This window comes from Fundulus heteroclitus, chromosome 18 (assembly GCF_011125445.2).
Source record: "Fundulus heteroclitus isolate FHET01 chromosome 18, MU-UCD_Fhet_4.1, whole genome shotgun sequence".
NCBI lineage: Eukaryota > Metazoa > Chordata > Actinopteri > Cyprinodontiformes > Fundulidae > Fundulus > Fundulus heteroclitus.
Window position 1 is genome coordinate 8,120,870 of NC_046378.1, and position 21,788 is coordinate 8,142,657.

At 48.5% G+C, this 21,788-nt stretch overlaps 2 protein-coding genes across 5 annotated transcripts in view; one reads left to right on the forward strand and one right to left on the reverse strand.

Annotated features, from left to right (window-relative positions):
- Positions 1 to 5,036, forward strand: part of ankrd13b (ankyrin repeat domain 13B) — an 80,070-nt gene extending 75,034 nt beyond the window's left edge. For all 3 annotated transcript variants that reach the window (XM_036149555.1, XM_036149556.1, XM_036149557.1), the window contains one exon: positions 4,297 to 5,036. In XM_036149555.1, coding sequence (XP_036005448.1) covers positions 4,297 to 4,498 — 202 coding nt within the window. In that variant the 3' untranslated portion in view covers positions 4,499 to 5,036. The remainder of the gene's footprint in view (positions 1 to 4,296) is intronic.
- A 6,519-nt stretch (positions 5,037 to 11,555) lies between these two features.
- Positions 11,556 to 21,788, reverse strand: part of ssh2a (slingshot protein phosphatase 2a) — a 30,573-nt gene continuing 20,340 nt past the window's right edge. For both annotated transcript variants that reach the window (XM_036149630.1, XM_012882864.3), the window contains 13 exons: positions 21,560 to 21,672; positions 20,672 to 20,736; positions 20,262 to 20,383; positions 20,083 to 20,148; positions 19,906 to 19,971; positions 19,429 to 19,623; positions 16,960 to 17,053; positions 16,568 to 16,696; positions 16,394 to 16,440; positions 15,938 to 16,084; positions 15,668 to 15,868; positions 14,160 to 14,994; positions 11,556 to 13,521 (listed from right to left, as the gene is read on the reverse strand). In XM_036149630.1, coding sequence (XP_036005523.1) covers positions 12,013 to 13,521; positions 14,160 to 14,994; positions 15,668 to 15,868; positions 15,938 to 16,084; positions 16,394 to 16,440; positions 16,568 to 16,696; positions 16,960 to 17,053; positions 19,429 to 19,623; positions 19,906 to 19,971; positions 20,083 to 20,148; positions 20,262 to 20,383; positions 20,672 to 20,736; positions 21,560 to 21,672 — 3,589 coding nt within the window. In that variant the 3' untranslated portion in view covers positions 11,556 to 12,012. The remainder of the gene's footprint in view (positions 13,522 to 14,159; positions 14,995 to 15,667; positions 15,869 to 15,937; positions 16,085 to 16,393; positions 16,441 to 16,567; positions 16,697 to 16,959; positions 17,054 to 19,428; positions 19,624 to 19,905; positions 19,972 to 20,082; positions 20,149 to 20,261; positions 20,384 to 20,671; positions 20,737 to 21,559; positions 21,673 to 21,788) is intronic.

Below are 21,788 nucleotides of genomic sequence, written 5' to 3' on the forward strand. Positions count from 1 at the left end.
TGATGAATGAATGCTAATAAAAACCAGGACAGGATCTGTCTTTATCAAAACGGCTGAAATCCTTTCAACAAAAACAAGGTGAATCTCCATGACTGTCAGCTTGAAGGTGAAATGCCCCGCCGTTCCCCCCTGCCTCTCACACACTCTCTTCTGTCGGGTTTTGTTTTTCTTCGCTATCTTCCGCGCCACCATTGTGTGTTTTCTTCCCTTCCGCAGCTCCTTCCTTCCATCTTTGACTCACATCCTGTATCCATGTGCTACCCCCCCCCCCCCACCCCTTCTCTATTATCTTATCCATCCTGCTATTCTTCTCTCATCCCCTATCTACCCTGGGCTGCTGGGAGAGTGTGTTTGTGAGAGAAGGATGAGAGTTTCCTGCAGTTGACTCCAGCCGGTTCTCCTTATCTGACGCGGCTGCTTGAGGACGAGCAGCTGAATGCACAGGCTGCTACGCCTTTACTCTCACCCCTTTGACTGGCTTCTTACTCCGTTTTTACATATTAGCAGTTGGGAGTCTAACCTTTAGATTCTGGTGATGCTGAAAGGGAAAGAATTTAACAAAAACAAACTTATATCCCATATTACATCAGTGTTATTGTGTATATTAGGGATATGTGGAACTGTACTACCCCACGGTTAATAAGTTAATCGGTCTCATGATTTAGGTAACCTGACGCCGCCAGATAGATTTGCTCCGCATATCCATCTGGAAACCTTCCGTTGAAGTAATTTTGGGAAGGGGCGAAAATACTGGTTAGCTGATTGGCCTATGTTGATGATAGACGGGCCAAATAAACCAATCAGATCAACGAAGCATATGACGTACTCGTCAACATGCTTCCTCGTCGCTCGCAACAGAGCGACGACGAAAACACAACCACAAGCCAAGCTACTCTTGCTGCTGCAGGTAAAGGCTCGTTAGCTCAGCAGAGAAATACTCTGTAATTCCGATAAAACTTGCTCGATAGCCACGCTAACGCTAGTTTCATCGGCTGAAGCCGCCATGTTCTTTAGACTGAACTATCGCGTTTCTCGTTGCGTCACACCTCAACCCGCCTCAAAGCCAACGCTGATTGGACGTTCGTTTGGTGAACGGCTCCAAATTTTCTTTAACGGAAAGTAGCCAGACTGATCTGCGAGTGAAACCTTGAAAGCTCGCGAGATCAGGATGGTCTCACGAGGCTATGATTTAGGCAAATATTTATATAATCTATTTACCGATCTGACGCAAATTGTTTTTCTTTCCCATTCCCGGACGATCAGATTGTAATTTATTTTGTTGGTGGGATTTACTTTCAAATTAGAGAAAGGACAGTTAATCCGAAGTCTGCGACAAAAATCCATAAATCGAAGAGTAAATTTATGATTCATCTAATTACGGCGGATCGTTAATGTGCAACACTCTCCGTTCTGCACCGAATCCATCTGGGTCTGCTCCCATTAAACCCGTTGGGGGAAAGGAGGGACATTCAGCAGAACTCTCCGAGCTGATTGGGCGAAGCCACACCTAGTGCCCGCCTACCAGAATTAGACTATAAGCTGCACGCATCATCAGAAACCATAAGAAGGTAAGCCAGTCTAGGCACTTCTTGCTGTTCTTCCTTCAAAGATAAAATCGTGGATTCTGAGAACACAGATGGAACAGCAGCAGCAGGCGTGGGTCTTCCTGCGCTGCCATGTTTTTAATGTATGGCTCTGAGCTCAGCTGCTCTCGCTTTTGTTGCACCGCTATGTCCCGCCTTAAACCTCTATACCGCAACGTGATTGGCCCGACTCGTTATGATCTCCATATGTGCTTTTGACTTGACAATATGATCCATATGATCTGATGTCTATCTCATCTTTTCCGTTCCGAAATGGAGAGGAAGTAAAAGGGACTGAAGTTCTATCTTTTATACATATTTTCTGATCCAGCTTGACCGGCAGAATAACACGATTTTCCCACCTTATTTCCATGGAATAGCCAGCTCGGTATTTACGCATCACAGGCTCTCAGCCAGGAGGTAGGGTAGCAGTCCAGCTCTTTACCTCCCTCCCACTCACTGCTAAAGGAGTCCAAGCCTGCCGTCTCCACAACTGGCCTAGTTTGCTCCGACTTTATCTGTCCAACCCACTTGGTTGTTTGGATGGAATGAGTCATCCGGATCCCAGCTGGGACCTCGTGGAAATATAATAGCTGATAAATACAAAGTTGCCTGTCTGACTATCACTTTCACTTCCCCCTGTTGCCGATAAGGGAATACAGCCTCTTTTAAAGAGTCGCACAGAAAAAAGTCTCATCTCTCTCAATAAGGCCTGTAGAAAGAGGGTTTCACCAAATGTGCTGAGAGAAGTCCGCGGAAGGCAGGGGCAGACCTGGCCTATAACCAGGAAATAATACGAATCATATTTCTGGGGAAAACCAGAATATTTTTTTCAGTGAATATTGCTGAAGTAAAACCGCAAATGAATGAATGTCCCCTCGCATAATACAGCGAACAATCTGATAAGGCTGTGCTACAAAAGTTGAAACCAGCGTTCAGTTTAGTATTTGTAAATGCAGTGAAGTAAGGATGCATGGAACAGATGCAGGACAGCGGCTCCTGACGGCTGGAGTTGGCGACCCCTGACTGTGACTGGTTCTGTGATCATCAGAATAATGTGGACCACCCATTAAGGAGGTTTTTTGCAGAGCGTGCACAAAGAGTTAAAATCAGCACAATGGAAACACAAATCTGAGACTCAGGAGTTTGGACCTTAAGTGACTTTATACATAATTATTATTAAATGATAAAATGGAATGATGGACTAAAAAAGCACAAGACTTAATGTATGAAAAATAAAAACAATATTAAATAGATAAATAAGTATGCAAAAAATATAAGAATAAATGTCAGTAATAAACATTAAAGGAGTAGACTGATTTAATGTTTATTAAACAGGGAGGGCAAAAGTGGAAATAAGAAAATACTTAAAAATAAGTATGAATGAATAATTTATGTCAGACAATCCAGAGAAATTATAAATTTAACACATAAAAACATTCCGCATGAATAACCTATATATAAATAAATAATTATATTATATGTATAATTCAGTAATTATACATATATCTTCTTGATTTCTGCTTTACTTATGAGTCCATACTCCTCTACAGTCCATTAAGTAAGCAAATAAATAAATAAATGAATATACTGTACATGTAAACATAAATATATACACATTCACATGTGCCTACGCACATCTACATTCAGACATTTGTTACCTACAGCCCATACCCCACTTGACCACAACCATTGCAAAAGTATGCCTACACCCATATGCATGGGGCTAAGAGCACTGCATGTGTGTTCACTGTTCCAAAAAAAGTAAAAAACAAAGCAACTGGACTTCTTTTTTGTAGTTGAAGACGTTTCACTTCCTCTCCAGGAACCTTTCTCAATTCAAAAAGTTTGGAGTAATGTGGAGTAACAAGCTTTATACCACTGCCCAAACAAAGGCCTTGTAATGGCTTAGGTAACATGCAAATTCAACCGAATTTTACTTTTACTTTCTTTGGAATGACCATGACCTGGATGACTGAGAATCTTCACCATCATGTGTTTATTGTTCTACCGCCTCCTGTCTTTTTAAGAAAAACCAGTTTGAGCCTTTTTCCTAATCAGACTCATGCTTGGACGTTGCTTTAATTCAACGCTGAGTTTGTTCCACACCTTCACTCCACGTACAGAGATGCACATTCTCTCAATGTTTGTTCAAGCACATAAGATTGTGAAATGTAGGTTTATCCCTGTAATACCTTCCCTCTCTCTCTCGCTCTCCATAAAACGTTTTTGTCTGCTGTCTGGTAGCTGTTTATTTCTGGCTTTATACATGAGGTTGGATATTTTACCAGATCTGAGGATTTTAGCAAGCAAGCACGAATGAATAATGCCTTAGTGTGGTCGTCGTAAATTAATGTAACGTAAATACTAATTTAAAATATATTAAACTACTCAATAACTCGCAAATAACCTATTTTTCCTCACTTCTTGTCTAATACTGCCATGTTGCCAAATGTTTAATTCTTGAATCACCGTTTTTGTCAGAAGAGGTAGCCTGGGTTTGCTATAGTGTGCTTTTAAATTTCTTGGTAGGGTGCTAGTTTGCTATTTCTTTTATTTCCTCTTTCCAAGAAGTAAAGATGGTATTTTTTTTTCGACTACATTTTGATGGCTGTAATTTTAAGTTGATCTAAAACTGAGTGGCGGGTGTCGCTGTTGCTAAGGTTTTCATTCGCTGAACCTCTTCTCCCTCCGTGTGTCTCCTCTCGCTCAGGACGCCCCTGCACAAGCCCCGCCCCCCTGCAGGCTTCTGCTCCACCCCCTCCAAGAAGCAGCCGCCCGCCTGCACCTACGACGAGCAGCTGCGCATCGCCATGGAGATATCAGCCCGGGAGCAGGAGGAGGCGGACCTCCGGCGGCGGCAGGAGGAGGAGGAGCTTCAGCGGATCATCCGGCTGTCCCTGATGGAGAAGTGAGAGCCAAGGCGCCTCGTTTCTGGCCGTGCCTGCGGGGAAGGGTCTGCACCGAGGACACGTCGGGATAAGATGGAGGAGACGGCTGCTCTGGAAACTTGAAGCACACTACTGACTGCCTGAATCGTCGTGGGGGAAACAATAAAGCCTCCTTCTCTTTCCTCCCATCGTCTTCGTCAGACCTTTCCCTCGAAGCCATGAGGTGACGGAGGCCGGTAGCCGGAGAGGGACGCATCAGCGGCACCACAGCGGTACCTTGTCGAGCAAGTGCCAGTTTACAAGCGACAACAACACTCCCAATACCAGTTTTATCTGCAGCGGGGGTCATCAGTTCTCCGTCTGCAGTGTTTCTGCTCCAGCGTTACAAACACACACACAAACACACACTCCGAGCCTTTCCTCCTGCTGAACGCTCAGACTCTAAAAGATGTAACACAAGCTGTGACGAGCAAGGCTCTGTGTGGTTAGAGCTGCGACCAGCGTCAACTAAGCCGTGGGAAGGTTCGGTTTTGAAATGACATTTTGGCAAAACAACATGCAGGCTCCTAACCTGACAACAGCCAGATGCATGTCTCGCTCCGCCTAGCTCCACTCACATACATCTGGGACACCGCTCATTGAAAGTGATTTCCCCAACCAAATTTATGGTCTGGCCAATCAGGACGCAGGGCGGGTGTTTCCTGGATGTGACGTAGCGGAGAAGCGACCGTGAGATTCCAACAACAATGGCGGCTCGCATCGAGGAAGCAAGCGTTAGCATTGATGCTGCTATTTCTTCTGTGTTGTCCAATCTACCTGATATTGTTTCATTAAAAGAACATCAGAGAACGGCTCTGAAGGCTTTTGTTGGTGGAAACGATGTTTTCGCCCTTCTCCCGAAGGGCGAAAACGGTTAGCAAGCGGTTAGCCGCTAACGAGCGGTTAGCCGCTAACCGTTAGCTGTTAGCGCGAACCATATTAGGAGGCCTTTAGTCCTCAACGCGGTCCGCCTGGGATCGACTCCGACCCGCGGTGCTTTGCCGCCTGTATCCCCCCCCCCCCTTTCCTCCTGTCAGCTCACTGTCAATAAAGCGCGTGCCACTAGAGCCGCAAACACATAACCCGTGACGCTCTCATCAGCGTCACGGGTTAGCTTCGGTGTGACTGGTTGAAATAGCACATGGATAAAGATGACAGACAAGTGGCATATCCAATCATATGCAAGAATTTTTGATAAGCCCCAGCCTTCAGTAAAGGCAATTCCTATGGCGGTGTCCCAGATGTATGTGAGTGAGCTAGGCGGAGCGAGACATGCATCTGGCTGTTGTCAGGTTAGCAGGCTCCCGTCCTTACTTGCTTTTTTCATTTCCACCAGATTGACATGTACTGTACTTAGCTTCGCAGGCGGATCACATATAAGACTGTTAGTAGTGGTGATTTTTGATGAGTTTGAGCACACACAAAAAAAAGAAAAGCCAGGTCTGTTTAAGGCCTTGTGCGCACGTAGCCGTGTCCCCGTGCAAAAAAAAATTCTCCCCCACGTAGTTTTAAAACATAATATCCTGCGGAAGGTTTCATCCACACAAACCCGCACAAAAACGCCTCTGGGCGTCGTACTAAACACGCCAAACGCACAGGGGGCAGGGCCCTTCAAAAGCTAAAACCCGTGTCGGCCAATCAGAATCCTGCAGAACAACCACATGGTCCCTGCGTACTGGGAGGGAGGACGAAATTGTCAAGTCAAAAGCACTTGAATGCCAAAAAAAATTATGAAAAAACAAACAATTATGGTGTAAAAAATGTTTACCTCCTCTACAAAATGTGATCATTTTAAGTAAACAAAAGAGTCGGATTTTCTGTAGGAAAGGGTTTGTGTAAATCATTGTAGATCTGAGGGTCATATGCATTATTAAAAGATGGTCATCCAGCTTGCAAATTATTTGGCTCAGTTGAAAAAATAATAATTTTGGCCTAGCTATATAAGAAAAGGACTTGGGTCAGCGCGGCACTATCTGTCGCAGACTGCGTTGCGTCGGATTCCTAAAACTTGGTTTTGCCATGAAGCTACACATGCGCAGACACACAAAACACGGGGTCTTCTCAAATTCAGTGGCAGCTCCTGATGAATTTCTCAGGGGGACAAATGTTAAAATGGCTAAGATGACCCCATTTAATTGGTAAAAAATACCAATGAATCAAAGTCAGATAGCTAACTTCACGCTTGCATTGCGATGTTTAATGTGGTTTCTTGCTCAACCACTAGATGGCAACAGAACAAATAAATTGCACATACTGTGCAGTATTTAGGCACAGCTAATAAGTTAAATTCTCCAAAACAATAAATTTGGTCCCACTATAGAAGAGTTACACTCTGAACATAAAACATACAATAGTTATCTACTATTTTGGCCTTGAAATGACTGTTAGCGCCGTCTGCAATATATTGCTATCATGGAAACCGTAGCGATATTCGATATCCATCTCTGCGCGTGGTATGCATCGGCAAAGCATGCGACAACGCATCTGGCGCATTCACGTCGGGGCGAGCCCTTCCAGAGCCCATAGAAATGAATTAGTGTCAAATTTTGAAAAAAAAAAAAAAGACTCTTACCATGATTGTGTATGTGAGCGCCAGGGCCGGGTTTCAACTTGACTGAAATTGCTGCTGAACATCACAGCGATATGCAGGCTTCTGATTGGACAATTTTATTAAGACTTAGAAGGACAAAATAAAGTTTCCCTCTCTTTTTTTCATGTGGTTTAGGGAGGGCGGTGCACCGTCTCCCACTATGTGCCGGCGGCCCCGGCTCAAATCTCCGCTTTGGCCGGGTTTTTTTTTTTTTTTTAGAAATAACCGTTTTCGGTGACGTAAAACGGGAGTTTTCGTGAGGATGGAAAGCTAAAAACGCATAAAAGATATCCGGCTATGTGTGGACAAGGCCTACGCTTCAGCCTGCGGGAGGCGCAGCGGGTGCACTAAATATACTGTATGAGAGTGAGTGCATTGAAACTAATAAAGCACTAAAGCTCGTGTTCTGTATGCTGTCTGTGGAATAGATATGTTATTGGAAGAAATTTGTACTCACCTTACGAGAGCTGTTTTTTTTTCTTCTTTTTTTTTACTTTCTTTTCTTTTTTTTGGTCTGTATCTGTTAGATCACTGATATAAATAATATTTCAGCATGATGCGCACCCATGAGGGGGTCCCTTTTTGTCTGACCCGATCCCGAGCTGGAGCATGCTCCCTGAGCAACACAACAACCGAGGTTAAAAAAGAAAAGAAAAGGCTCCGAAAATAATAATGAATGTTTGTGAATAATTGTAAGTGACTTAATGTTGCAGGGCTCAGGCTGATGCGGTGCTGCACAAGCAGACCAAAAGCAGGAGAAGACAGAGGACGTTTCTCCCTTTCTTTGTTTTTCAATCATTTATTTCTCTGAAGCAAGTGTTTACCGCTACAATGTCAGCACAAACCGAGGAGATTTCCTTCTGTCTCCTCTCTGATTACAGTAAATCTGGGCTGGTTGATAGGATTCTTTATTTTTTTTTTTTTTTTACTTTGTACAAAAAAGAAACAAGCCGTTGCAGAACACCGTCGCATCGAAAGGTTTTCAAGATGTACCCTGCAAAGTGAATTCTGATGATTCAAATAATAATAATAATGATATTAATAATAAAAAACATCTTTTGGATGCGCAGCCTACGAGTGATTTGTTTGAAAAAGCCTTTCAGCCTGATAGGCAGGCCTGCTCCAAATCCCTCCGGCCCCTTCCCCAACGTTTCCAGGTTTCTCTGAGCAGAGAGACGCTTCGTTTCTCACGAGACGAGAAACGCTGCAAGTCAGTCAGCAGAAGACGGGGCTGATCTGTTTTTAGCAGCTGCCACCTCCATCATCTTCCCCGTGACATGGATTCCCGGCGCCTCAGCCGGATCCGAGGGGGGGCTTCGACTGTGGTTATTTTAGGCTTCACAAGAAGAAGAAGAAGAAAGGGGAAAAAAGAAAACGGACGGGAGAATTAGAGACTGTAAACCCCTCTAAGAAATGCTGCTCAGCGCAGGAGAAATGCAGCGACATGCAGTGAATCACCAGCGTGCAGCAACCATTCCCCCCCCTCTCGCCCTACTTTCTGGATAACCTCATGCTGTGGGGGTGGAAGAGAAGGGAGGGGATTGAATTTGAAAAAGCCAGAAGAGTAAAGCAAGGTGCCTGTCCGTCAGACGGAGAAGCTGCGAGCATCGCTATGCCGAGACAGGATGAGAGTCTGAGGCGTCTCATCCTCCTCTGCTCCGGTGACCTCCATCCTCGGCGCTTTGCCGACACCTTCCACATCCCCTGACGCTTTCCGCCATTTGTCGTGTCAAAAGCAGCCGTGTTTCCCACCGTATGCGTGTAGCCGTAGGTACAGGTCAGGTTGGGCAGTTTTCCCATTGCTTAAAAGTGACGACATCCTGCGTTTGTCAAAGATCAAATCTAAAAAGCTTTCTTAACTTCACTGGAATTCAGTTGTATCTAAAATTAATTCATCATAGTGATTTTCCCAAAAAAAAAAAACATAAACACCAAGAAAAGGCTCTTAACTGGGGTAAAAAAAAGGCTAGTTTCTCCCCTCCAAGTCAGGCGGGGAGTTGTTGTTGTTCACAAGAAGCGAGGGCGGAATGGAGCGAGAGGAGGACTGATGGATTGGGGCCTCTGTCCGCGGTAATGTGGGCCCTGCTCCAGTCTGCTCAGGTGAAGGAGCCGAGCTAAAAGCAAAGCTCTAAATGTACAGGTCTGTCTACGTTCAAACCCCCTCCTATGGTCACGAGGTATATGGATCGTGACTGAAAGACCACGATCCCAGACACAGGCGACCGAAATAAGCTCCTTCCAAAGCGGGCTGAGGCTCAGAGATGAGGGCGAGGAGCTCTGTCCTCTTGAGTGGAGCTCAGGGTAGAGCCGCTGCTTCTCCGCATCGAGAGGAGTCAGCTGGTTAGACGTCCGATCAGGATGCCCTCCTTTAGAGGTGTTCTGGGAGGAGACCCCCCGAGGAAGACCCAGAACACACTGGAGGGACCTGGCCTGTGAGCACTTTCTCTATTGAACCTCTTTTATTACACAGATGTAATCATTCAGAGGGGAACCAAGGAAGCGACTTCTAAAGGCAACGCTTTGTTTTGGCTCATCAGATCAAAGAGGGCGACGCAGCAATAAACACTCCACAGATTTACAACTAATATCTACTAAACCACGGGTCACCAACCTTTTTGAAACAGAGAGCTACTTCATCGGTACTGTGTCATACAAAGAGCCACCTGTACTGACCGTTAAACTACAAGGGCTTAACTTTACGTAATATAAATAGGTTTTTAATGCTTTTATCATTTTTAAATCTATCTAAATACAAATTGGATTAAATAGAAGAGCAATTGAATAAAATAGCATTTTAAATGCAGCTCACTGGAGGGTTTTTTGCTTTTTGTTTGAACAGGCTTGAGGGCACCACACATGGTCCCGGGGGCTACCTGGTGCCCCCAAGGACCATGTGTGGTTGGTCACCCATGCTCTAAATCGTGTTGTTTTTCTTCCACTTTACAATTATGTGCAATTTGTGCTGGTGTGTCACATACAACCGGAGGGAGAAAAAAAAAAAAAAACGAAGTTTGACGTAACATCACAAAAATGCATAAGACCACTTTTGTTTTTTTTTACCTCCCTGGCTGCTCAGTCATATCTGGTTATTGTGAATAAAGTCCCTTAAGCAGAGCTACGACATGCAACGTGTCTTTATTATCAAGATCCTCCAGATTCAGTGAAATGCATGCAGGTAAACGGTCACCAATAAGGCCTTTGTGGTACAGAGGGTCTACCGCTCCGACTAGACAAGATGGTCCCAAAGGACTTCAAGTCACAGCTTCTGTCCTCTGATGACGTTTAGTGAAACAGGCCATGATTATCCCTGCATCGATGCACGGTGGAGACACCATCACCATATGGGTGTTTTCTAAAAGCAAAATACAGAGCGATCCTGAATGAATGGTTAATTACAACCCAGCATGCCTTGCACGAGCTTTTAATGTTTCTGATCGCTCCTCAAGGTTAAAGTTTTCTATATAAATATTTCAAGATTAATAAAAAGATGAAGGGTCTTGTGTTCGGATTCTGAATGTAGAGCAGAGGGATCCCAGGGAGAAATCCCTTCATGTTTTTTTTTTAGGGGTTTTGGGGCTAAAACACACCAGACTTTTTAAATGCAAGGGTTTTTTTTAGGAGTTGGTGACAGGTCGTTTACAGGACAGCTTATTATTTTAAACAACCCTGTCAGCTCAGGGATGCATAAAGCATGACTGGTGCAGAGCACTGTATGTAGGGTGAGACAAATCCAAGTTATTCAGAACATATGGAGGACAAAAAAAATAAAATAAAGATATGCAATCTTCCAGCGAAGGTGGATTTGATTATAAAAGCATGAATCTTGACCTTCATCCTGATTGTTTTCCTCCAACTTTCCAGCATTTTTTGCTAGTCAGCCTTTAAAGGGAAAGGCCAGTTTGGATGCCAGTTATCTGATTTTAATGACTTTTTGAATCTTTTCATGTTACACCTTGGTCTGTGTGCCAGAGCGTCTCTCAGCGGCGCCCCGACGGCCTACATCTGAGTGTTTAATTACCCACATGAAGCAGTGGGTAAAATGTCAGCCCGAAATAAGCTGCGCTCATCAATTCCCAGTGGAGACGCTTGCGGTGCGTTCAAAGACATGGATATCTGTGGGTAAAAATAACGAGCCGAGTATATCGGCTATGATAAAACCGCTCCAAGTCTGCGTTAAATGTCAAAATGATAACTACAAATAACCTGTACTGTCATGTTTCATTTCATTTCTTGCGTAATAAAAACAGTGCACCCCCTTGACCAGCAGGTGGCGCTGATGCACTTCCTGTTCATCGAATTTATTTTACTCCAAGATTGTGTGTTCAGACAGGACCAAAAAAAAAACAAAAAAAAAAAAAACGTCGTCGCTGCAGCCAAGACTTACTTCCCATGTTTATTCACAGCTAATCTAAAAAAAAAAAAAGAAAAGAAGAAGAAACAAACGACAACATATCAGCTTTGTCCTGGTTTAATTAAAAATCTGAGTAAAGACAAGTCCAAATCCACAGAGACGAGTCTCCTGAGAACAGTGCAAAACAGGCTTTCCCAGCGTAAGAAACGGATTTCAAATAAAAAACACAAATTGTCTACATTGTAAAGTGCATGTTGTGAAAAACAAAAAAAAAAAAAGACGCTCTGGTTGCAGTTTTTTATCAGCTTTGAACAGGCGGCGATGGCCTCACACTGAAAACAGACGCTCGTTTTAAAAAAAAGGAAAAAAAAGACAATAAAAAAACAAACAAACCCAACATCTGAGTGCAGAGATGCACCGCTTCTGTCTTAGTTTGCACATTCATATAATATTACTGTCGTCCAGTCCAACATCCAGTGGTTCACATGCAAACACGCGCTCATCGTCTCTCATGGGAGCGTCCACGCTTCATCTGCTCCTCGCTCCACGCCACTGAGGTCACATGGTGTTGTACAGCAGAGCGACGGCTCGTCTCCTCTCTGACGACGCCTTCCGAGGACGCCTCGGCGGGTATCCCCTGCCCTGCTGAGTTGGCGCCGGCACGCCACCGTCTGTTTGGTCGGCCTCGCTTTTGTCTTCTTTGGAGGACGAGAGGGACGGGGGCGGGGCGTCGGGGGAGAGATGGGGAGTTTCACAAGTGTTCAGAGACAGAACTTTCTGCTTCTTCCAGGTGTCGTCCAGGTGAGACTGTGTCACGGAGGAAGGGTGCCGGGGGTGCGAAGGCGACGACGGGGGGTGCGGCCTCAGGTCCAGGTCGCAGAGGTCGTTGGCGGACAGCTCCAGGCAGTCCAGCTTGGCCAGAGACGCCGACCTCTTCATGAGGGACGGCGGCGTGAGGCCCGCCTGCCGCAGACGGGCCTCCAGCTCCATGGTTCTGAGCCACGCGGGGGGCTCGCCCCTCCTCTCTGCTTTCTCTGTCCGCCTGACCGCCAGGCCCGGACCTTTATACTGTCCCGACTCGGTGTCCATTGGGTCCGTCGGCGCCTGGGGCCGCTCCGGTTCTTGTGCTCGACTGTTTGGGTCCTCCGGCCCGACGCCCTCCTGGAGAAAAGCCTGCAGCTCTCGCAGCGTCTGCTGGATGGCCTCCAGCTCCCGGCTGCTGCGCGCCAGCCTGCCCTGGGCCTCACAGCCGGGCCCACAACCCGCCCGCCCCCCCGGAGGACCGCAGTCCGTCTCCGACTCCTCCGCCGTCGCTCCGTCCAGAGTCAAGGTAGCTGGAGCCTGCGGGCTTTGGCTGTGCTGCTGGCCCGGTCTGTGGCACCGGGCTGAGGTATCTAGAGAGGGTTCTGCTGACTGAAGAGGAGAGGTATGTGGCGATGTTGGCATCATGTCAGGTCCAGCACCAGGAAGCTGGCCGCTAGGCGGCTCCGGGCTGCATCGCCCGTCTGTGAGGTCGTCTGTGGCTGAGGAACCAAGTCTTTGGGAGCCTTTGGGCTCGGCTACGTCTTTGGATTCGGCAGAAACAGCTTTGATCTCTTCCTGAGTGGGGGTCTGCCCCGCGGGGGGCAGGGCCGACAGGGGCGGCGACAGCTCGGGGCTTTGGGAGCTCAGCGGCAGCCTGGCAGGAGGCTGCTCGGCACCGGGGGAGTGCAGCGGGGACCGCGGGGCCGCTGCCAGCTCCAGCTCCAGCTTCAGCTTCTGCTCCAGCTGCTCGGTGGCCCGGCGGACCGAACCCGCCAGCCGGTCACACGGCAGCCTGGAGGGAGACGAAGGCTGCGAAGACGGAGGCGAAGAGCTGCGGAGGACCCGGGGGGGCTCCGGTACCTCCAGGGGCTCGGAGTGGACAGGCTGGGAGCAGAGAGAGGGTGAGGAGGATGAGGGTGAGGAGGAGGGACTGGAGGGAGGGAGGGCCGAGTGTGATATGGCTTCGATCTCGATGACAATGTGGCGGACGGATATGCCGTTGTCCTGGTGAGGGGGACACGCTCGGTCAGAGCGGTCCTCAGGCTGCAGGGAGACGAGGAGAGAGAAGGAGAAGATGTTAGAGCAGTGAAACGTTTTCATTAACTAGCAGCTTGCCCTGTTTTTCAGTCTCAAATAAATAAATCAAACTTTATATCTCTACTTCACAAACTTTGTTCCGATCCATCACATTAAACCCAATAAACTACATTTCGTTTTGTGATTACGTCAGGACAAAATGTCGTTCATCAGGTATGAAGACGCAGCAACAAGCACCTGTTCTGGTCCCGTTAAGACAAACAGGTAAAACCAGCAACGCTCCACAATATGACTCCAACCTAACAGAGTCCAGGAAGCATCGTCCTGACTGTTCTCGTGTCGGCCAGCAGGTGTCGCTGTAAGAAACTCCTGAGTCATGACTGCCTTAACGGAGCAGGAAAGCTGAACCGGAGCAACCAGCTGGACGGCAGCTGCTGAGGCCGGTTAACAGGACCGGCAGCCTGCGGACCTCACCGGGGGCAGACGGGTGGGGGGGTTGGGGGGGGCAGACAGGTCTAGTCATTTTACTGCAGCTTAGGCAGCACGCAGTCCTAGTTTAAACACACACGCTCTATAAATAAACTGGTTGATTCTCAGGAAACAATAACATTTATTTCCTCTGGAACATTTTGAGCCGCCCCTACCTGACTGGTCCCGTTCTCTTGCTCCTCCTCGTCTTCCACCTCCGGCGACGCTCTCTGCTCCGACTGCGGCCGCGCTGGAGCGTCCTGCGCCAAACCCAGGAACCTTTCCCTGGCGCTGAAGAAGTCGATGCTGTCGGAGCCGAGGCGGGCCTCGCCGCCGTCCGGGGGGGCGCCTGTCTGCGGCTCGGTCGGGTTGTTGTTGTCGTCGCTCGGGGCGAGGTTGAGAAGCGGGGGCAGAGGGCTGGTGGTCGCAGGGCTGAGTGGGCCTTGCTCGTCGCCGCTGTCCAGTACGTCGGAGTCGCTGGACCCCGGAGTGAGAGGGGAGGTTTCCTCCGAGCTGCACGCCTCTGGTGGGTCGAGGGGCGGCTCCACTGGTTTGCATGGTGCTGAAATGGACAGGTGCGAGGGAGGCGGCGGGCGGTGCCGCTGGAGTTCAGGGGTAGGAGGCAAGACGTGGAGCGACGGCGGGGGGTGCGGCAGAGCCACGGGCACGGTGACGGCCACGGCCGCCCAGCTGTCCAGCTTTTCTTCTGGAATGACCGTGGCGGCTCGCGGCCTGGGGAGAGGAAGCCGGGGCCCGACCTCCTCCGCCACGCCGTTGGAGAGCAGGTGCGAAGCGGAGTCGCCCGACTTGGCAGAGCGTGCGGGTTCAGCGCCCAAGGCCTGCAGGACGGCCACGCCCAGGAAGTGATGCAAGGAGGGCGAGGAGGGGGCGTTGTTGTTGTGGGAGTCGGAGCGGCCCAGCGTGGGATACGAAGGCTTGTACATGGACTCGGGGCGGTCCGATAGGTCGCCGTCCGAGTGGGAGCGCCACAACTTGTTGTGCCGTTGTTTGCTTGGGAGGGAAACAAAAAAAAAAAAAAAACAGGCCGGTTGGTATTTAAAGCAAAAACTGGGGCGGTGCCATTTGGCCAAAAATCTACATTGTGATTTATTTCAATTATAACTGCGATTTAATTTTAACAACACTGGCCTGTGGATAAAGATGTTCGTAAACGGGGACTATTTAAAACAAGAAATGAAACTAGTTTTATTATTAATCAGAATATTCTTACTCAAGAGTTTAGTTTGTTGAGTTGGACGTCAATCCTCGTTGAACATAAAGTGCAACAAACAAGTCTTTGTGTTAAACCGTTTGACCGCTACTTCATCCTATGGTGAGATTTCTGAAAGTTTCTGGTAAAAAAATATGATTACATAAACTCTAAAACAGCTCAAATTAGATTATCTCACTCCTGCAGCCCTCTTCCCCCTTGCATGTGGAGACAAACCCACTTTACACACCACTGACGCCTAAAGGACACGCCTTATCCATTAATTGTTACATAGCCAAAAATTGCAGACCTCTAAATTGCGATTATACTGCAAATGCGATCAATTGTCCATCCCTATCAGGAAGCCTGACGTTTAAGGGGAGTGTGTGGCATTTATTTTCTAGGTCAGGCTTTAGCTATGAGACCTGCAGAAAGGACGACAGCATAGCGAGCAGCATCCTGCGCTCCCTCTACCTGGCCAGCAGGATGCCCTGGTACTCCTCCAGCTGCTTCATGAAGGACGGGTTGGGCTTGGTGACGGTGCGGCGCTCCTTCACGTAGTCGAAGGCGGTGTCCAGGTCCCAGCCGTACTCCTTCATGGCGTAGGCGATCACCGTGGAGGCGGAGCGACTCACGCCCATCTTGCAGTGGACCAGACACTTGGCTCCAGCTTTCCTGAGGGACACAAGCGGCTTTAAGAGACGCTCCCTACGGCATAGGTGGGGGGGCTGAGCCGACACCTACTTGGCTTTGGTGATGAACTTGTACGTGTCGTTCCAGTACTCCAGCAGGTTGGTGGCCTCCTCGTCGTACACTCTGATGTTGTGGTATTCAAACATCCCCGGGAAAAAGTTGTCTATCTCTCGGGTCACATTCAGGATGTAGCGCACGCTGCAGGAGAGAGCGAGAGAGAGAGAGAGAGAGAGGAGGCGTCAGTTGCCACGTTTCAACCCAAAAAACTGAAAAGCTCAGAGGCGATCCGTTTAATATGGGAACAGAACGTTTAAACCTAAGCACTGCAAAGAGACGCTCTGAGGATTTTGTGCTCTCAGTTTTAATTACTATGATGGATCTGCTCATTTACTCCAGAAAACGTACTCTCGTCATTCATTAGAACCGAGTGCGTGTTTCTCCGTGACTAATTACGGCTGTAGGACGCCCTAATTAGGTTAAGAGGACCGAAGGGGACCGGCTTCCTACCCGCTGTTCTGCAGCTCCTCCAGGTTGGAGGCGTTCCACTCCGAGCCCTGCGAGAAAGCACAGGATTGGTCAGTATGAAGGCAGGTCCTACACACTGCAGTGGCGTTTCAGTCCCTGAGTTCTCACGCAGAGCGGCGGGGATTTCTGGAGACGCCGAGGCTGCTGGGAACTCACCAGGAAGACGTGATCAAAGATTTCCGTAGGACTGTCCATCTGCCCCAGGATGACGATCATCTCGTTGTCTATGAACTCCTTGAACTCCCTCAGGTTGCACACCATCTGCATCTCCAGCTCTGTTCGGATCTGCAGAGGAAAAAGACGTTGAGAAGAGACACTTGATCATCAAACGTGTTTTCTTTTAGGACAAAGTAGAGCAGAAGAGTGAGGCATTTTCTTTCCGGCCCCAAATTCTCCCGATGCCCTTAAATAAAATCTGGTACAAACAGCTGATATCAGAAAACACCTAATTATTATAAGTAAAGGCATTACTTTTGCCATGTACTATAATAAAACAGTGTTTTTTGCAGCTCAGACCCAGATGTGAAGCGGCGGCGATGCTCTCTCACCTCTTTGCTGGTGACATTCTCCAGGTCCTTCTGCATCATGATCTCCCTGAGGCGCATCTTGATCAGCCTCTCTGTGCGCTCCCTCTCTGTAGGCCTGCACACACAGTAAGGCATCTTCAAGCAAACCGCACGCACACACACAAAAGATAAAAACCACCTTCGGATTCCCCAGCCGTGACCCTCTGGCTCCTGCTTGTTCATTCATTTACTCTCGCGGCTCTCAATGAGCTCGGTTGTTCCTGAAGAGAATCGCCACTTTGTCCGATTCCCAGAAGCCGCGGAGGGAACAGAAAATCTGGGAGCGCGAGCCGTCGGCGGATCCAAAAGCACAAAGTCGTCTTGTTGAAGACGCCTCTTGTTGTCCCTGGCCTCCGTCTCTAGCCGCTCTGTCAGGAGACGCGTTTAGCCTCTGGACGTCAGGCTGATGATACCAACAAGTGGCCTAATTACGTCTCGGGAGAGCGACCGCTCAGCTCAGAGCTCTTCTCTCCATGTCTTCCTTTTTAGTTTTGACTTCTTACGCAAGTTATTATTTAAGAAAACAGGTCGGTGCGGTTGTGTGTGTAAATAAATGATGCCGACGTCAGGCTGCAGCCACATGAAAAGCAGAGGATCAGAAGGACTGATGAAACTTCCTCTTCCCTTAACCAATAAAGCCGACGACGAGCCTCGGCGCCCGCAGAGGTTATTAACGGTGTGACTATTACCTCAGCATGGAAACGGTCGGGGAGGAGCAAAAAAAAAAAAACAATCAAAACAACACGGCAGGAGAGGAGGCGCAGGTCCAGTAAGTGACGACATGAGGGCCGGTTCTACCAAAGGCTGGAAATTCATACCACTTCCTTGAAGCGCGGCCAGATAAAGGCGCCTGCGGGTATTGACAGTAAAAGACGCAAACACACCTCAGAGCGTTTTACAGGGCAACGAGCTGATGTGTCAACAAACGCCGGCGGCCGCTCCCTAGCGGGAAATCAGAAAGTGAGCGTGCGATCTGAACGATAAGACGACCCAAGGGCACACACCTTTGGGAGAGTCGGCCATTTCTGCTCAGGCAGCCGGTAAACACCAGGGGTTAATTAATGGGCAGATTTTAGGAGCCACGGCGGCCTCTTCTTCCCGTCAGGTGCGCGGCTCACCGCCCTCCTCCTCCTCCTCCTCTCCTCCCGCCACCTGCTCCCGCCCGTCTGCATTTCCTTTTCTTCCAAAAGTAAACGGAGCCCCGGCTATTTTCAAGAGCCGAGGACCTGTGGAGTGTGTGCGAGCCAGATTGAGAGGCGGCGGGCCATGTGACCATGTGACCGGGCCAGAGCGCTGGGGAAATTCCCCCGCTATTAACGCAGGGCATGAGTCGTCGCTCCTTTACTTTCTAAGGTTTCTTCAGAGAACGCCTTACAGGTCAGGGTCACGCAGGAACACTGGCTTCTCTGAATGCTAATATAATCGTTTGTTGCAGGGAGCCTGTTAGAACACGTTGGGCCCAAAATACATTCAGCTACCGTGAAACACCTCTGGCTCTCATCGACTGTGATGCAAGCATGTTTTTTTTTCACCAGAAGTTGCCTCTGAAACACTTTTACACGTGTCGGGTACAGAGTTCACGCTGCTGCTCTATTGACGGCTCCAAGACGCTTCACCGATACCTCGCACTTTTGTAAAAGCGGGATAAAAAAAAAAAAAAAAAAGAAGGAACCGAGGAAAAAAATCCAACGCCTACATCACACTGAGGCCCAGAACGTTGACATTTGGGCACATAATAACCACCGTTTATTTGACTAGGATGTTATGTGACAAACCAAGACACATCAGCTTACAGATATCTGAAAAGTGTGGCAGGCCTTTTCATTTGGCCCCTCTGACTGGATACTTTGCAGAACCTCCTTGTGGCTGTGTGGGCTCATGGTTCTGGTTATCGGGCCTGGGGATGGGAAGTTCAGGCTGTAAACCTAAATGCACAACATCTAGATTTACATTTAGGCTAAGGGCCAGGCAATATATCAGGATTTTAAAAAAATATTACGATTTTTTCAAACGACATAAAATCAGACTACATCTCATGCCATTGTAATTATACTTTTATGTGTTCCAGCAGGTTATTGACCGGTCGTATCTCATATTTATCTACAGTAGCTTGTTAGACTGTGAGACATTTGGGATAAAGCTTTGATTCAGAGACGCCTTTTTATAGTTAGTTGTGTGTATAAACATCGTATATCGGCATTCAGCCTAGAAATATTAAAATATTATTTTTGGTCCTCATCGCCCTGCCCTACAATAGACATAAAAACATGTTTTAGTCAAATCTTCACTGCTTAAAACTTAAAAACTTAATGTATTTTTTTGCCACTTTTGCATCAGGACCAGATTTGCAGAGCGTATGACCAACATGTACGTTTCTCGTGTAAAAACAAAGCTGCGTCGTCGACCTGTAAACCCGCTTCAGATTTCAGAGGCGGCTTCTCCTCCACTTACAGGTCTGTGAAGAGGACGGGGGAGTTGGCGCGGTGCGACTCCACGTCCTGCATGGCGTTCCACTCGTTGACACAGAACTGGCTGGACGACACGCTGCTCTGGTAGTAGCTGACCCAGGTCAGGAACAGGCTCCCCGGGTAATAGTTGTGGCAGCGAGCCACCTCGCAGGCTTTGTGCAGCGACTGCAGGGCCGACCTGGAGGTGAACAGAAGAAAACTCTTAACGTTCTCGCAGCAGAAGGATGAGCGAGGCTTTGCAGCGAGACGTGGCTGAACGAGGGGATGTTAAAGTAAGAGGGAAGGGATAACAGAAGGAGGAAATGAGGCTGCGATGGCATGTGAGCGGAAAACAGCCACGGCGAAAAGAAGACAGGGAGAAAAAAAAAAAGCAGAAGATAAGAAGGCAGGAGGTCAAAGTCAAAAGGCCGGCACGGCGTGTGCATCAGGCGTCGTGTATTTACACAAAGAGGATCCTCACCACATGGCTTGGACGGACACCGGCTTGAACACGTGAACCCTGTTCACCGTGGAGACGCTGAAGCCCCTGCAGAGACACAGAGCGTAGCGGATCATTAACAAGACGTCTGCTGGGAACTGACGCAGTCAGTCGGCCAGCTGAGGGGGGGGAAGGAAGTACATGGGTGTGGTCGCTTACCCGTCTCCATCCAAGTGAATCAGGGTGTCGCTCCACAGAGGTAAAACCAGCCCCACGGTGCAGCAGCTGCAGGGCGAGATCAATAAACAGATCAGCGGTCAGGCCGACAGACAGGAGCGCGCCGCTTAGGGTGCGGGGCAGCGGGGGCTTTACGGGTGCACCGCCGCCGCTTCACTGACCTGTCCGAGGAGACGAAGTCCATGCCGAGCACGATGCTCTCCTCCGTGTCCTGCCTGCCGTTGGTGGAGACCACCACCATGTAGCGGGTCACCTGGGGATAGGCGCTCTCCAGACGCACCGCCTGAGACGACACAGAGACACGACATGAGAAACGGCTCCACCGGCTCTTTGCTCCTGTTGATCGGACACGTCAGGCCGCCTTAGAGGCGTTTTAGACCACTGTAAACTTAGCCCCGCCACGTTTGGAACAGATACGGTACGAGAGAGGAGGAAAAAATGACTACTCTGCTCTGAGCACTGCGTGTTCGTACGTTTGAGTTTCGGTTCTTTATTCTGGCAAACAAAGAAGCGAAAGCTGACACTGACGTGCCCTGTGACTGAGGTTGTTTTTGTGCGGTGTGTTACTGACCAGCCGGATGGTGTCCTCAGGCCGCAGCACGGTGAACATCGTCTGCAGATGTTTCTGGAGGTCGCCTGGAGGAGGGGGGGGGAGAAAGACTTTAGACTTTTAGCTTTGGTTTCAGTTGATTTTGGATGATAATCCAAGGGATTAGAAGAGAAAGGTCGACATAAAACCCACGACGGTGTGTCGCTTCCCCCTCAGGTATGGATTCACAATAGAGACTTCCACATTGCTGTTTATCTAGCTCGCCTGTATCCAGGTAGATCAAAGGTTTTACCGTTTCAAAACCTCCCAATTCTCCGTCATAAAGCCCCTACTAAGGTTTAAAGCCCTTCAATGTGAAGCCAAAGCGCAGCAGCAGGCCAGCGGTTTTTCCAGCTCTATAGAGCACAGAAAAAGCCCTTTCCTGCCTTTCCCCACTCGTTGCTGCACACTGCTGGTCAGCTGGCTGAAAGGACGGCCGCTACACGCCTGCATCCTCAGTGGTTTTGGGAATATTTCCAGCGGTGTCTGTGGTCCACAGACCAGAACTGAATAATAAACGTCCCAGATGGGATTAACAAAGCTGCTGTAATAAATGCTGGAATATTTTAGCAGCGCTTTGATGAAACGTGTCCTGCTGGTGTAAATGAAACAATCACGTCGCGTTGTTCTTTTTCTGATTTAAACGTACCGACCAACACCTAACTAAAAATATTTGTAGATATTGTAGTATATGCTCAGGTATGAATCATCTAAAGTGTCGAAATAATGCACCTTCCACTCAGTTAATCTGGGGCTTCTGCACCAATTAATCAACTTTTGAAGGGGATCAGTTGTCTGAAGAAACTGCAGCTGCTCCTGTGTGTGTGTGTGTGTGTGTGTGTGTGTGTGTGTGTGTGTGCAGGTCTGTACCCGTGTGCTTGTTCCTGCGCTGGCTGATCCGAGGTGCAGAGCTGGACGTGGGGCTTTTCCCCCGGGGGAGGAAGAGGGCTGCACCTTTCACGGTGAGGAAGCTCTCGCTGATGCTGGAAGGAGGACAAAACGAGGCAAAGTGAGACACGAACAGGAAGCTGAAGCGTCACACCGTCCAGTCTGTGATTCCCTGCTCTGCACACGCGGCCCCCGACTCGACAAAAACAAA